The following is a 17,164-nucleotide window of genomic DNA, read 5'->3' as shown; positions in this document are numbered from 1 at the left end:
TCCCTCTTTGCGTTAGCATGAATCCCAGAAATTTTCCTGCCTCCACCGCGAAGGCGCACTTTGCAGGATTTAGTCTCATCCCGTGCGACCTTATGGTGTCAAAGACTTGTGAAAGGTCAGGCAAGAGGTCGACTTCTTTCTTGGTCTTTACCAGCATATCGTCGACGTATACTTCCATTAAGCTCCCTAGGTGAGAGGCAAACACCTTATTCATCAACCTCTGGTAGGTGGCTCCTGCATTCTTTAATCCGAATGGCATGACCACGTAGCAAAAGTTGGCTCTGGGTGTGATGAATGATGTCTTCTCTTGGTCTGGCTCGTACATTGGGATTTGGTTGTGCCCCGAGTAGGCGTCCATGAACGACAAGTATTGATACCCCGAGCTAGAGTCTACTAGGGCATCAATGCTTGGTAGTGGATAAGGGTCCTTGGGACATGCCTTATTTAAGTCGGTATAGTCGACGCACATCCTCCATTTGCCATTTTGTTTTTTGACTAGCACTACATTGGCTAGCCATGTTGGGTATTTTACTTCTCTGATGAAGCCAGCTTCCAGGAGCGCCTGTACTTGCTCTTCCACTACTAGGGCTCGCTCTGGGCCGAGCTTGCACAGGTCGGGACCCCGAGTAGACCGAGAGTTTGTGGGACATGAGCTCGGGATCTATCCCAGGCATGTCGGAGGCCTTCCAGGCGAAAAGATCGGAATTATCTCTTAGGAGCTTAGTCAACCCTTGTCTTAGGGTTTCCCCTAAGTTGGCTCCTATGTGGGTGGTTTTTCCTTTCTCTTCGCCGACCTGAATCTCCTCGGTTTTTCCCCCAGGCTGTGGTCGCAGCTCTTCTTTAATCCTTGCTCCACCGAGCTCTATTGTGTGGATTTCTTTGTTCTTTCCTCTCAGGTTTAGGCTTTCATTGTAGCATTTTCTTGCCAACTTCTGATCTCCTCTCACCGTTGCTATCCCCGCTGAGGTCGGGAATTTCATGCAGAGGTGGGGCGTCGATACCACCGCTCCGAGTCGATTAAGGATAGCTCTGCCAATTAAAGCATTATAGGCTGACCCCACGTCGATGACTATGAAGTCTATACTCAGAGTCTTTGATTTTTCCCCCTTTCCAAAGGTGGTGTGGAGGGGCAAAAATCCTAGTGGCTTTATGGGTGTGTCGCCTAATCCGTACAAGGTGTCGGGGTAGGCTCTTAACTCTTTCTCATCTAATCCCAGTTTGTCAAAAGCGGGCTTAAAGAGGATGTCCGCTGAACTCCCTTGGTCTACTAGTGTTCTGTGGAGATGGGCATTTGCCAGGATCATGGTGATTACCACTGGGTCATCGTGCCCCGGGATTATTCCTTGCCCATCCTCCTTTGTGAATGAAATGGTAGGGAGGTCGGATGACTGCTCTCCGACCTGGTAAACTCTCTTGAGATGTCTTTTTCGAGAAGATTTTGTGAGTCCCCCTCCCGCAAACCCTCCTGAGATCATATGGATATGTCTCTCCGGAGTTTGTGGTGGTGGGTCTCTTCTATCCATATCATCTCGCTTCCTTTTTCCATGAATGTCCGACCTTTCTATGAGATATCTGTCAAGCCGACCTTCTCTGGCCAGCTTTTCTATCACATTTTTAAGGTCGTAACAGTCGTTTGTGGAGTGCCCATATATCTTATGGTACTCACAGTAATCACCGCGGCTCCCTCCTCTTTTATTTTTAATGGGCCTGGGGGGAGGCAGCCTTTCAGTGTTGCAAATTTCTCTATACACATCCACTACAGGAACTTTTAGAGGAGTATAAGAGTGATATTTTCTTGGCCTATCGAGGCCGGGTTCTTCCTTCTTCTTGGCTTCCCTCTCCCTTTCTTTTGTTGAGGGAGGGTGACCAGGTCGCCCACTCAGGTCTCTTAGCTTAGCATTTTCCTCCATGTTGATGTACTTTTCAACTCTCTGCTGTACATCACTTAAGGAGGTGGGGTGTCTTTTGGATATGGACTGTGAGAAGGGACCTTCTCTAAGCCCATTGACTAGCCCCATGATGACTGCTTCGGTGGGTGACGAATGGATTTTTGACGGTTTAGAATTTCACAAATAAAATCTCGTTGAAGTATAGTCTCTAAACCAACAATAATCCTTTCATGCAAAAATTTGTTTGTCACAAGTACAAACCCCTAAAATCTATAAACCGAAGTATTTAAACCTCGGGTTGTCTCTCAAAGGACTTGCAGGGTAGTGTTCTTGTTATTGGTTATGGACTTGTTTATTTTGGGGTTTTGGATGAGGAATGTGAATAGTAAATGGTAGGAAAACTTTATTCACAAAATGGTCTTGGCAAGGTTTGGTTGTCAAGGGTCTTCATCATTATCACTAGCCACAAGTATGGTAGTTGCAAGGATTAATCCCACTTAGTCATCCTTAAATCGATTAACAAAGGAAAGTCAATTGAGTTATATCAATCCTAGTCCATAAGTCCTAGCTTTCCACTAATTGGATTAATGAAGGCTAGAGTTAATGGCTATTAACTATCAATCAATTGGACACTAGTGACTCAAGAAATCCTAAGTTACCTTCTCAAGCCAAGAACATAAAATTCTAGTCTAAAATTCTTCCAAGCATTTAATCAAACACTTGGAAGGCACAAAAGAAAAGTATAGTCAATCACAACAAGAATGAATTCTAACTACAATTGAATGTAAAGAATTAACAACAACAATCAAGGAAATCACAATTATCATGAATTACCTCAAATTGCATTATTGAAAGAAAATAAAGAGAACAAGAATATCATGATTACAAAACCTAGAAACAAAATAAGAGAAATTACAACAAGAGAATAGGGATAGAGAAAAGAACCAAAGTGTAGCAATCATCAATTGAAGGTAGAAGTAGAGGGAGACTTGAATTAAACCTAGAACTATGAGATCCTAATCTAACCCTAATTCCTAATCCTAATTCTAGAGAGAAGAGAGAGCTTCTCTCTCTAAAACTCTAAAACTAAAGTGATTAGTCCAAAAGTGATGATGATGATTCCTTCCCCTTAGCAATTTGGCGCCAAAAATGGGTTCAGAAACCCTCTCAAATCGCCAGGCACGTGTTGCATTAGTGAGGTCATGTGCCCTCATCGACGCGTGCGCGCACGGTACGCGTGCGCGTCCCTGGCTAATTCCGCGATGTGCGCGCGAGCGCCTTGTGCGCGTGCGCGTGCATGGCTGACTTTGCTTCTTTGACTTTTTATGCTTCTCTCCGCTTGTATGCTTCCTTCCTTGCTTCCTTTGATCCATGCCTAGCCTATTTCAATCCTGGAATTACTAGCAAACACATCAAGGCATCTTATGGAATCAAAGAAGAACTAGAATTCATCAAAATAAGGCTTAAAAAGCATGTTTTTACACTTAAGCACAAATATGGGAGAGATAACAAAATCATGCTAATTCCTAGGCTAAATGTGACAAAAGGTTATCAAAATACTCTAAATTCAATGCAAGACAAACCGTCAAATTGGGGTTTGTCAGTGGGCAGGTCTTGAATCTCCAAACATGCTTTGTTGAACCTTTCCATATAGGCTCGTAAGGACTCCCCGACCTCCTGTTTTATTCCCAGGAGACTCGGTGCATGTTTTACTTTGTCTTTCTGGATAGAGAACCTCATCAAGAATTTCCTTGAGAGGTCTTCAAAACTGGTAATCGACCTCGGAGGGAGGCTGTCGAACCACTTCATCGCTGCTTTTGACAAAGTTGTCGGAAAAACTTTGCATCGCGTGGCATCGGAAGCGTCAGCCAGATACATCCGACTTTTAAAGTTGCTCAGATGATGCTTTGGATCAGTGGTTCCGTCATAGAGGTCCATATCGGGGCTTCTAAAGTTTCTCGGAACTTTTGCCCTCATTATGTCCTCACTAAAAGGATCTTCCCCCCCAAGGGCGAATCTTCTCTACCGTCGTGGGAGTTTTGGCCTTTGAGGGAGGATTCTAACTTTAAGAGTTTTCTTTCTAACTCTTTTCGTCGCTCCATCTCCTCTTTTAGGTTCTTTTCAGTTTCCTTTTGTCGCTCCCGTTCCTGTTCTAGCTGCTCGAGGCGACTGTGGACTAATCCCATGAGCTCGGTTGCGTGGGATGGTCCTTCTTTTTCTGATTCGCGCCCCTCTGAAGAATTTACCTTCGGGTTTTTGATTCCGGAGGTGCCTTCCCTGTGTTGATCATTGGCTTCCTGGTGAAGGGTCTGGTCGGCCTCATTATTTCCAGTGTTCAGATTCTCTTGTTCAGAATCTGTCTCCACATGACCCTCTTCAGGGGATCTATCCGCCATCACTGGTTGATCTCTCGGGTCCCGGCAACGGCGCCAATGTTACGGTGGGTAACCGGAGATTAATGGGCTGGATGGCGTTGGTTGGCCCAAATGTATGAAGGAGGTGGCTTTCGAGTAGATCTGCTACTCGGCGTTCCTCCGTCCGACGTGTACGTGTGAAAGAATGGGGGGTGGTACCTGCAAGGACACTCCGATGCCTAAGTTAGCAAGAGTGTGAGCAGGTTTAGAGAGTATTGGAACTTCGAGATACCTGAATGGTGTCAGTGTATTTATAGTGGTGAGCCAATAACCACCGCTGAAGTAGTGCCACCTTTTTAGGTGGATAACCGCTCCCATATCTTAGGGAGATTAAGATATGGCTCTATGAAGTGGTTAGAGAGTTTCTAGGGGCAGTTACTCATTTGAATGAGTGTTATCTGCCAGCTAACCCTCGTATCTGACTTCTTTGGAGCAGGTCGTGTTTAGTACCGACTTCTTGGGATGAAGGCTGGTACTGGGTGAAGGCCAACCCTTTGGGTTGGACTTCTTTGCTTGGATCCTAGGCCATTATTACTGGGTCAAGGTATGAACAATATATATATATATATATATAAAAGAAGTTTTACCCTTCATATTTGGGATTGGCATATTGACTTTAACATGATTAGAACTTGTCAATAATACAGTATAATTTTTTATTTTTCATATTTACATGAGTAATGTTATATAAACAAAAGTAGTTTAATTTTTTTTTTTTTATAATATTTGTGTTGGTAACTAAGATATACATGCATTAATGGTTTTAAATAAATTTATGAAGTTTTGTTTAAGTTCAAAAACACGGGAACCCGAGAGAGAGAGAGAGAGAGAGAGAGAGAGAGAGAGGAGGAGGAATCAACTGAATCAAGGTTAAGTAGTTCCGAGGAGGAAAAGTCACAAGTCACAACTATTATACACTTTGGTGTTGGAATCCAACACAGAGCGATGATGACGACGAAGATGAAGAGGATTCTTGTGGTTACTTTCACCGTTCTGCTATGGATCCAGTTTTGCAAAGGGGAGAAGTTCGCGGTGGACGGGACTGTGCTGGTTCTTGATGAATCCAACTTCGATTCCGCCATCTCTTCCTTCGATCACATCTTGGTTGATTTCTACGCTCCCTGGTGCGGTCACTGCAAGCGCCTTTCACCTGAGGTACCCCCTTTTCCCCTCTTTCTTAATTTCAGGTTTCGATTTTTATTTGTATTCCCCTTAGAAAGAAATCTATCTCAGATTTAGTTTTATTACTTTATTGTTTATTTGATTGGTGCATCTTTCAAGTTGCTGTATGCAAGTTAATGAAGGGTTACTCATATGGAAAGTAGCTTGTAGTGAGCATGAACACTTTTGTATAATAATAATTGTAAAATGTAAATTGAGTTTAATTTTTAGAATGTAAATTGATTTAGACAGTCATTCGATCACATAAGTTCTTTGGAACTACTATTCAAAGTAGTTATTTTTGTTGACATGACATTCTGTGATTGGATGCAAGGATAAACACTAGAAGTGCATCAAAATTAAATTCGTATAAACTATCTTATCATTGTAGTGGTTTTAACTTTTTAAACTTCAGTATTATCTAGAGTTTAATTTGATACACAAAGGGTAAACACAGTCGTCTAAATACATCTATTTTTTGGATGACCATTCACCATTGTCAATGTAAAAAGTATTTATTTTTGCTTAGGTGACATTATGTAGTTGGACGGACGTGTAAAACTACTTTACAAAATTACAATGCATCAAAATTAAATTCATATTATCTACACTCAAAATTTATCAAAGAGTATTGGGATAGAATAGAATTGTACTTGTAATAACTGTACTCACTGTGATTCTTTAACTTTTGGTTCCTGAAGACCTTAGAATTTGTGATTATCTGCCTTGCAGTTAGATGCTGCCGCACCTGTACTTGCAACCTTAAAGGATCCCATAGTCATAGCGAAGGTAGATGCGGACAAGCATACTGGCCTTGCGAAAAAATATGATGTTGAGTATGTTTCTGTGCCACTGTACCTTGTTTTTTCATTCTGATATAAGTGATTACTGTGAATGAGCTTAGATGAAACTTCTATTTTGCTGTACAGTGCATATCCAACCATTATGCTGTTTAATCATGGCGTCCCTGTAGAGTACCGTGGACCAAGGAAAGCCGAATTACTTGTTCGTTATCTGAAGAAATTTGCTGCTTCTGATGTTGCTGTTCTTGATTCAGATTCTGCTGTCAAATCATTTGTTGAAGAAGCTGGCGAATTTTTCCCCATATTTATAGGTTTTGGGTTGGACAGCTCAATGATGGAGAAGTTAGGCATAAAGTATAAGAAAAATGCATGGTTCTCTGTGGCAAAAGATTTTTCAGAGGATCTCATGGTGTTGTATGACTTTGATAAGGTTCCTGCATTGGTTTCCCTTAATCTAAAATACAATGAGCGGAGCACATTCTATGGCCCCTTTGAAGGTTAGTGTATCATTATTCACCATCCATTTTTTTTTTTTTGGGAATTAGAAGATAGCGAGGCAGGTTATAGAACTGAGCTCTATTTAAATGTTTGGTGCATTTGGCTAGATTGTAATTGTGGAACTTGTAGCCCTGTCTCTTCATCCTTGCAGTTGTTATCGGATAGGGCAATTTTTACAGTTCCCCTACGTAGTTCAACTCTCGGTTTCTTTAGGATGATTCTATGGCTTAGACCCAGTTAACTATTGAATTAAATAAGCTAATGACAAAATTAGCTATAGAACTTGACTGGAGACAAAATCTGAGACTAAGTGATTATTAACACATAGCAAGTTCTTCTAAAAGGTCTTTTTTGTTTCAGGATAGGAACTAATGTAGCTTTGAGGCCACAAATACTACAGTTCTAGTATTTTTTTTTTCTTTTTTTTGTGTATAAATGAAATATCAGCTTTAGTTTTGATTAGTGATTGCTAATCAATTACTCTATTGTTCAGCTTGTCTGTATTTCTTGAATTATACTTAATATTTTATTCTTTTCTTTTCTCATGGGGTGTTATGTTGGTTCAACATTCTTAATGTCTTTATATGTTTTTAATTTTGTTACATAATTATGGGAATCCTTTAACAATTTATGCTTTTGGTTTTCACTTGCAGATGAATTTTTGGAAGATTTTGTAAAACAAAATCTGATTCCCTTGGCTGTGCCTGTATCCCGTGACACACTTAAGTTGATTCAAGCTGATGGTAGGAAGACAGTTTTGGCAATTGTTGACGATGAAGATGAAGAAAGATCAAAGGAGCTGGTTAAGTTATTGAAGGCTGCTGCATCTGCAAATCGTGACTTAATATTTGGTTATGTTGGAGTTAGACAGATGGAAGAATTTGCTGAAAAATTCGATATTGGCACTAAACTGCCAAAACTGGTCGTTTGGGATAACAGCGATGAGTACCTTTCAGTAAGTCTAGCCTTTTACCTGAAACAAGTTATTTTAGGTTATCCTATCATTTGTGTTTACATATATGCATTCTGTATTCATATGACAGCGTTTATGCTTGCGTATTTGAGAGATTGAGTTGAGTTAGAAGAAGCAAGTTTCATATGTTGATGTTCATATCATATACACCAGTAGCTTTGTGTGGAGTACTCATTGACTATTAAATACTTAAATATGTTTGATATGAATATACAAATTCTTTCAATATATAACTGGATATGGGATTTTTCCAATTCTGATCTTTCAGACTATGGAGTATCTTACTAGTGAGGATATGCAAACATATTAAATACCTCAATTTTTTGCTGCTGAAGCCAATAACATTTCTCTTAACAATTTTCAGGTTGTTGGTTTTGAAAGCATCGAAGAAGAGGATCAAGCAACACAGATCTCTAAATTTGTAGAAGGATATCGAGAAGGAAAAACCATAAAGAAAGAGATGAGTGGCCCTTCATTTATGCGATATCTCCATCGATCTTTTGATGTCAGATTGGTGTACATTCTTGTTGGTATTGTTGCAGTAATGATGATTCTTCAGACATTTTTTGTTAAAGGAGGTGATGAATACCAGAGAGTTTCAAATCAAGTACAGGCTGCTACTCAAGCAAGGAGCTCTGTTTCAGAAGTTGAAAACAATGAGTATAAAGCTGGAGACAAGGAGGATTAAACCAACACAAACAAATGATATAATTATCAATGAAACTTGACCAAGGGAGATTCTAGAAAAATAGCTGGCTTTAGAATTTAATTTACATTTCTATTGGGAGGATGTGTAAATATTTGAGATTGTGTAGTTTGATAAGTTGTAGTGTCCAAACTTTCACTCAGATTCACACACAAGCTCTATTTATTTCTTAAGATGACAAGGGTTATTTTTTCCATTTTAAAAATTCCAATGGTATCATTTCCAAAAAATATGAAGTTTCAAAGTTCCCTACTTCCCTTTGCTAACCGGTGCCTAAATAGCAAGACTTGTACTTTTTATGTTACCGTCACAACTCACAAGGGATCAGAGTTGTTAGTACACGATAACTCACTTGATATTGAAGTGATTTGAACTAACTAGACTTTGTACGCCTGATTTCGTTTACAAGTATGGAACACTAAGACAAGAACATAAAAATACAAAATTATGTTTAATCTAAATTAGTATATTTTGTATATTTTTTAACAGAAAAAACACAAAAGTATTAACAAAAGATAAAATTTATTTTTTTATTATGTTTATTCATTTTTCATAGGGTTAAGTACTGTTTTGGTCTCTAAAGTTGAGCGTAAAAATCGAAAACGTCCCTCATCTAATTTTCGATTTAGAAATGTCCTTAACATTTTTTTTCGTATTAAAATCGTCATTTTAAAATTTTTCTGGACAAAAATACCCTTCATCATTACTGGCACCTTTACCTCCAACACCAATACCAACACCTCCAAGAATAACAGCATCAACAGAGAAGCAGTAAATCAACAAATCAACACAAATTTAACACAAGTAGAAACAGAAAGCAACAAATCAACAATGAAGAAACAGAAGCAGAAACTCAACAATGGAGAAGCAGAAGCAGAAACTCAAGTACAAAGCAGAAAATTCAACAAGAAAGAGAAGCAGAAGCAGAAAATTCAAGCACAAAGCCAAATCAACAGAGAAGTACAAAGCCAAATCAGAAATTCAAAGCACAAAGAAGCAGATGCAGAAGGCGAAGCAGGACCACCGGCAGCTCGTGGGCGACGGAGCGACGGCGGCTGGGTAGATCGGCGGTGGCAGGAGCATGCATGAACGGCGGCGACACACTCCACGGCTGGGTAGATCGACAGCTCGGGTTCCCCTTCCCGGCGACGCACTCCACGGTGGCGGCAGAAGCATGCATGAAGGGAAGGTGGCGACGTCTTCCTCTGGTCGTGGTTCTGGTGGCGGCTCGTGGACGGACCGGCGACGATGCAGGTGTCAGATGGTGGCGGCGGTTATAGCGATGGACTCCTCTCGTCCCTCCCGCGTTTCCTCCCCCTACCCCCAATACGTTTCCTTTCCCCTCCCCCAAAACGCGTTTTTTTATTTTTTTTTTTAAATTTTATTTTTTTATTAAAATAGGGGTAGTTTAGGAATTGAATTAAAAAATTTATTAAAAATGACGATTTTAATTCGAAAAAAAAAAACGTTAAGGACGATTCTAAATCGAAAATTAGATGAGGGACGATTTCGATTTTCACGCTCAACTTTAAGGACCAAAACAGTACTTACCATTTTTTCATAATTACAGTTTGTTATCATTACATTTTTCTTATTAATTGTTTTTGTATGAAAGAAAGTAGAATAAATTAGATTTTTATAATTTTTTTTATATTTAGTTGATCATCAAATAAAATATAAAATATTAATTTTTGTATTTCTATTTTTTGTATTTTATTTTTATTGTCCTATTTTATTCTATTATCAAAACCAAACCCGGTATTCGTGTTTAATTATTTGAATTTGTTAATTGCCAATCATTATATATTCATAGTTGAGGTCACCAAAATGTTAGTTTTGGATGCAAGTATTGAAGGTTTTTGAATGTTATAATTGTGGAATCTCAGACGTTATTTATGATGCTTATAATTTTAGTGTATTCTTAAAAGTTATTGAGTTGGAGAATTTAAACATTGTTGTGTTTATGTCAAAATAAGTAATTTAAATTATCCGATATTAATTGCAGCATTTCTGGTTAATAAAAAAAATTGGATGTTAAGATTTTTGCAATGAATGATGTTAATAAAATGTTTCTAAAAGTAAATAAGAATTACAAATTGAATAAAATGTATTATGGATGTTAATTTTCAGTATTATTATATGTATAAGTATTTTTGATAATTAAGTTTAACAAAGTTGGTCCAAACCTAATAAAAATCACTCCCACAACACACGTTAAATCGCGCACTGTTTCTTCTTCATGTTTTTTGCGCACTGTTTCTTGGAAATGGATCCTCTCCAGTTTTTTCAACACTTGACAAAATACAGTGCAATCTCTCACCTTTGATTTTAATAGTGGGACCAGAAATAAATAAGAGAGAGAATGTGGTGAATGGTTAGATTAAACACTGCATACCATCCAGTTTTTTATTCACTGGAGAGGATCCACTCCCCTATTTCTTCTTTATGTTTCTTATTCTTTGTGCATGTTTCTTTCTCTCTCCTATATATATATATGCTTTATTATTATTATTATTATTATTATTATTATTATTATTATTATTATTATTATCCTGGTATTATTATAGTATTTCTTTTTTTTTCTTTGTTTGAATTTTTTTTAGTTTTTTTTCTTTTTACTAAGAAGAAACAAAAAAAATTATGAGAGGATAAAACAAAAAAAAATATGAGAAAAACAGGGAGGAGAAAGAGTTTGAAAAAAACATAAAACAAAAATATAATACCAAAATTTTTTAATCAATTAGAAGTTATCAAAAACAAAAAAATTCCAAAATTTCTTAGAAAAATTCTTGACCATGAGATCTATGACAAAATACATATATATTCTTTTCTCTTAGTTTATATATCTGCCTTTTATTCCATTGAATCTTTGAATTAATAGTGGATACTTTGTCCATAATAAAGGCTTAAATATTGTTGAATTATTATTTTTTTCCTCTTCTTTTTGTTATTGTTCTTTTTCAAGAAAGACAAAAATAAATAAACAGAACAAAGAAAAAAATGCATGACGATGATGCATAAGAAGAAAAAGGGAGCAAAGAAGACGCAGAAGAAAAAGAATGAAAAAAATACACAACGAAAAAAAAAAAATGAACGCAGATGAAAATTGCGTACCAAGAAGATACAGAAAAAGAATACTCACGTACATAAGTGTACAGCTTAAATTGATCAGACTTGATTAAAGAATGCTTAGCTGCCTAATATTTCTAGTTAATTTCTATTAATATGCATGATTAATGTTAAACTGAAATTGTGTAAGTAAGGATTATACATTAAACACTAGAATTAGGTACACTCCAACAAAAATCATTCGATCTAAAAACACACAAATTGTAAATACTTATTTTTCTCATTCAAATTGTACATAAATATTAGAAAAATATGCATTAGACTTATTTGAGTGACTTCTTAAGAAAATATATTTTTTAAATAATTTAAAAAAATAAAATTAATATATTATATTTAGATATTTCATATAAAAATATTTTTTTATTTATTAATTATGTTTGAGTACAATAATATAAAAATATTATTTATTTATTTATTATGTTAAAATATTTTTTTAAATATTTTTTTTTAAAAAAAGATATAAGAAAATTAGTTGCTTTCCAACAAATTAGTGGTGAATTAAATGTTAAATTATTAAAAATGTATAGTTAGTTGCTTTCCAACAAATTAATATATATTGAATTTATTGTAATTTATTGCAATCATTGAGTAATAAATTGATACATAATAGTAACTAAGGTAGAAAAAAAAAACAGACAGAACTTGCCTTATTTAGCATTAATTATTTATTGCAACAATTAATGAATGCTAAATAAGGCAAGTTATGACTGTTTTTGGCTGATTTTCTTTGATTACCAAACATTTCCGCTAATGTTTATACAATATCCGAATTATCAATTATGCTATATTTAGAATCAATGAATACTTTGGGTTGGATTTGTATTGTCTCCCGAAGCTTTTTCAAATTATAATTAATAGTTAAACACTAAACATATTACAACTGAAAAATCAATGTTCTGAACAATAATAAGTATCATCTACATCAATCACGAGATTTCAACAACAAAATAAATAGCTTCTAAAGTCATTATGATACATAAATTGTGACCATTATTTATAATTTGAGTCAAGGTCAACATAGCCCAGATAAATTGTCCCATGAGTAACATCCTGTGTTATTATTATTATTATCATGGTTCGTGGCATTGTTGAGAGGAAATAATGAAGCTACAGGCTTTATATCAAGTCCAAAATTGTCATCTGTCATAAGACAAGAAGATTGGACATTATTTGAGACTTCTGTTGTATTATTATGCTGCCAATTCTGTTGGCATTGTAAGGTTGAAGGCATTACAGGGAGCAATGTTGACAAGTCCTCATTCATGGATTTGTCTAAGTTTGTTGCTTCTTCCTTTGGTTTTAGTCCTGCAAAAATTATTATTATTATTTGTCAAAATTCGAACTATTATTATTATTATTATTATTCCATCAAAATGTGTTTACTTAAGTTATAATAAAGTCATTATTTTTTCATCACACTTATCACACGTATGTGGCAATTAGAACATGCTATGTAGTAGTATTATACAATTAGAATGTATATATTTGAAATGAATTTTGAAGCATTCCAATTTTTAGAATTAAAATAACTCCAAGAGGTCAAAATAAAAAATTAATGCACTCATATTATGTTATTTGTTATGAGAGACATATTAAACTATGACAAAAGACATTAAAAATTTAGTACATAAGCATCAATATAACAAGAAAAAACTGTATACTAATATTTTCAACCCATGCAAATTTATTTTAGTTTAGACTCTTCTTCCTAAACCTAAGGAAACTCCTAAATAATTTAGAAAAATATATTCAGATGAAAGAATCAGATTTAATTATGTGACATAAAATAAACTTAGGTTGCTAAAAGCAACCAAGAAGATCCAACTATTCAAAACAATAACGCTAAATTTTCAAATGCATACACAAAGGAGTAATTGATTAAATGTGAGAACTGAGGTGTAGTTGATAGTTGAGAATTCGTTAAATAATTTAATAGGTTAGACTAAATTATTTTCTAACAACTCTCAACTATCAACTTTCGATAAAGTCAGTTACACCTAAATTTTTACCTTAATTGAAGTAGTGAAAATCAAACAAAAACAACTAAGATTTAAAAGTTTTTTTATCAACCTGAACTAGAAGACCAATAAAGAGAGTCATCAAAGCTTTGGCAACCCTCAAAAACTTCATCGTGCCCTTCATTCAAGCCGAAGTAGCTTCGCTTTTTTAAATTCTGATGGCTAGAAGCCATGGTTTGAGCTTCAGATAGAATATCCCCAACCAACCCATTACTTGTATTTAAACAGTTAGGGTCATTATTATACTCAACATCATCAAGTTTAAACTCTGATGGCTCTATTTGGTGCGGTTGCGATGACAATGAAAATTGGTTTGAAGGGAGCTCTATCTTGCTTAGGAAACTAGAAGGAGAAGTCGAACATACCATGTTTCTTTCAGGATCCAACAAGGATGGGTTCTGAAAGAAGTGGGAGAAAGAAGAAGAAGAGTTGAGATGAACTGGAAATCTAAACCCGTTATCAAGATCAGATAAGTGGGTTGGCGTGGTTGGTGTGGTTGGATTCACAGTTGAAGTTGAACGGTAACGCTTAAAGCGAAGAGGGTTGCACAACAACGGTGCAGGTCTATGGAAGGTGAAGGAGAGAGGTGAAGATGAAATGGGAGTGGAGAGTGGTGAGTGAAGTGATGACGAGGATAAAGGGGAATGCGTAGTAGCATCCAAGAATGTGTGAGGGGAATAAGACGGAGCTCTGTGAAGTGGTGATGTTAAAGGAGAATGGTTCAGGTGGTGGTGATGTGGAGATGGAGAATGAAGATAACTTTGGTGGTGGAGAAACTCAAACTTGCTTGTGGGAGAATTGTTCATGAAGTTTGTTCCTAGATGAGTTATAGGGGTCGTGGGTGTGCTTGATATAGTCGGACGATCAGGGTCATCTGAGTACAGAGGAAGCCCTTGCCTTTGCCTCCGCTTCACCCTTGTGTTCCAATAATTCTTTATTTCGTTGTCAGTTCTTCCAGGTAACTACAGCACCACCAAAAGAAAAAGAATAACATAATTATATCCAGTTATCTTTATTTTAAGTTTATATTTAAAAATTATTAAATAATTTGATAAGTCTAATTAAATTATTATTTAGCGATTTTCAATCATAAATTTCATATAATTATTAACTGTATATGGCTGAAAAAGACATAAGAAAAAGGGATGACGGAGTTATACCAATGCAGCCATTCGAGCCCATTTGTTTCCAAACTGAGCATGGAGTTCAATGATGAGCTTTTCTTCTTCAGGGGAGAAAGCACCTTTCTTCAAATTTGGTCTCAAATGGTTAGCCCATCTTAGCCTACAACTCTTTCCACATCGAGCCAACTTTGTGTTTCTTTGTACAGCATTCCAGTTCCCTTCACCGTGTTTCGTTACGTAATCAACTAAAATTGCATCCTCTGCGGCTGTCCAAGGACCTTTTTTCAAAGCCACCTCATCTCCCGCAGCCGTCGCACCACCGCTATCGCCACAGCAGCCGTCACCTGCTTCCATGCTTCCCCTCATTGCAGTGAAACTGTTTGCATCGTTCTCTGCATCTTTATTAATATTTTCCATCATGCCAAGGAAAATTTGTTTATTTCCTTGTTCATCCAAATATAGCCACACTAGTCCAACTCCTACCTCTTGTGCATATCTAAATATAGTAATCACTTAGTTGTATGTTCTCTTCGTTGTCCTTAGCATAATTCTCTCTTCTACTTTGAATCAATAATGCTTGGATCCACTATATTTTTTTAAACTCTAAACTCTTAAATTCTCTATATGAGAGAGAGAGTGGTGGTAGTGATTGAGGTTGAGCGTGGTGGTGGTGACGACGACGAAGAACGGAGATGAAGGGATTCTACTAGTCTACAATGATATGATGGGTTTTGGGAGGTGCAAACAAAAGCCAAAGGCATGAAGTGAATTGTTGAAGGGATTTGTGAAAAAGTGGAAAGACAAATTTAGAAGGGTATGCTAGGATTGCGCTTCCGTGTAACCCTCATAACCAATGGTGAAAAATTGTACAACTATATCTTACGTGTTATGCACAGTGAAAGAGCCTTGTAAATTGTACCTGTTCAATTGTTTTTTAACAGCATGTTTTAATGGCAATAGAAACAAATGATTGTTGGCATCCAAGTTTGGATACTCAAAAAAGTAAATTCTAAGTGGCATGCTTGTTTTGACTACATGAGAACATATGAGTAACTCTACAATCTACATGCTTGTTTTGAACGCTAGCAATAAATGGTTTTTTTTTTTCTCTCAAATTATTTGTTAGTTAGATATTCTAATTTTTTTTGTATATATTGTTCATTGTTCATTATTGAATTGTCAAATGTATCATTAAATTATTTATGATTTTAGTAAAAATTAAATATATTTTTTGTTATTGATATAAAATGTTTTTAAATAGGGACAGTTTTGTAAATTTATTTTTTAAAATATTTTTAATTTTAAATTCTTAATATAAGTGCATTTACTTGCACAAATTAAAATAACATGTGAATTAATTTGCAATAGATAGAACATTTTATTTTTGAAGATAACTTTATGAGTAATATATCCTAAATTGGTCTCTAATAATTTTTACAAGCAATAAGTTAGTTCTTAATAACAAAAAATGACAATGTAGTTCTTTTTCTTTTAAAATATTATGCAAATTCGTTTCTGATACAATAAAAAAACAAATTGAGGGATTAAATTGTCTAAATTTTAAAAGAAAAAAAACATATTTGTATATTTATTTTGTTAAGGACTAATTTATTTAATATTCTACCGAATCAAAGATATTATTTATTTTTTGTTAGGGATCAAATTTGATAAAAGAAATTGTTAGAGAATAATATGAAAGTACTTGTATATCGTATTAATGGGAAACCTACTTCGTAAAAACCTGCTGAATCTTAGTCAAATATAAAATCGTGCTTATTCTCAGATAATAAAATTGTGCAGTGAATACAACGTGAGAATAAGAATGAATAATTATTTGTGTGAGTTCCACCATTTTTTTTAAAATAAAATAAAGTTTCACTACTAATTATAAATATATTAACATTCTATATATTCACTTTATATGTGAGTATTGCCATGTATGTTCTATACCATTTTTGTACTTCATTTCATAGTTGGCTGCATTTAGATAGCTAGTAAAGAAGAAATGGTCATTAGATAATTGTGAAAATTACTTCGTATTTCCATGTGAAAAGTTTGTTTTCAGCTAATTTCTCAGTGATGGTAGAAACTATTTTCCTTGTTGAATTGTCTAATAAAGTGAGTGCCATTGTTAAACAAATTCAAAGTTTTAAGAAAGAAAAAAAAAAGTTTTAGATACCATGAAAGACTTATGAGTTAGAGACAAACATAAGCCAGGAAATAAGTACTCAGAAAGAGATAGATTGAGAGAAGAAGTAATGAACAATATGAAATTATTGAGAGAAATTGTGAAAATTGAATTATGCAGTCAAGGTCACATTTACAGTGGGATTGTGCATTATTTACAGTGCAGTGATAAGCATAACTGACTCCTATATAAAATAACAAACTCCAATAACTCTAACAAACTTTAACCATTTTGTTCTGTTGTGTATATAATTTCAATAAT

The 17,164-nt window shown here is 35.5% G+C and overlaps 2 protein-coding genes across 2 annotated transcripts; one reads left to right on the top strand and one right to left on the bottom strand.

The window, feature by feature from the left end:
- The first annotated feature begins 5,052 nt into the window (after positions 1–5,052).
- Positions 5,053–8,487, top strand: PDIL5-2 (PDI-like 5-2). The gene is made up of 5 exons (XM_016327546.3): positions 5,053–5,458; positions 6,197–6,300; positions 6,394–6,764; positions 7,419–7,720; positions 8,103–8,487. Exons 1-5 carry the CDS (start codon positions 5,249–5,251, stop codon positions 8,424–8,426), a joined length of 1,311 nt encoding a protein of 436 aa, XP_016183032.1. The 5' UTR covers positions 5,053–5,248; the 3' UTR covers positions 8,427–8,487.
- A 4,098-nt stretch (positions 8,488–12,585) lies between these two features.
- Positions 12,586–15,446, bottom strand: LOC107646263 (transcription factor MYB97-like). The gene is made up of 3 exons (XM_016350463.3): positions 14,752–15,446; positions 13,644–14,553; positions 12,586–12,878 (listed from the first exon to the last, which is right to left on the bottom strand). Exons 1-3 carry the CDS (start codon positions 15,133–15,135, stop codon positions 12,586–12,588), a joined length of 1,587 nt encoding a protein of 528 aa, XP_016205949.2. The 5' UTR covers positions 15,136–15,446.
- Positions 15,447–17,164: the final 1,718 nt, after the last annotated feature.

The sequence above is a fragment of the Arachis ipaensis genome, chromosome B1 (assembly GCF_059453495.1).
Source record: "Arachis ipaensis isolate K30076 ecotype BB chromosome B1, ASM5945349v1, whole genome shotgun sequence".
Lineage (NCBI taxonomy): Eukaryota > Viridiplantae > Streptophyta > Magnoliopsida > Fabales > Fabaceae > Arachis > Arachis ipaensis.
This window is presented reverse-complemented; position numbering and strand designations above follow the sequence as displayed.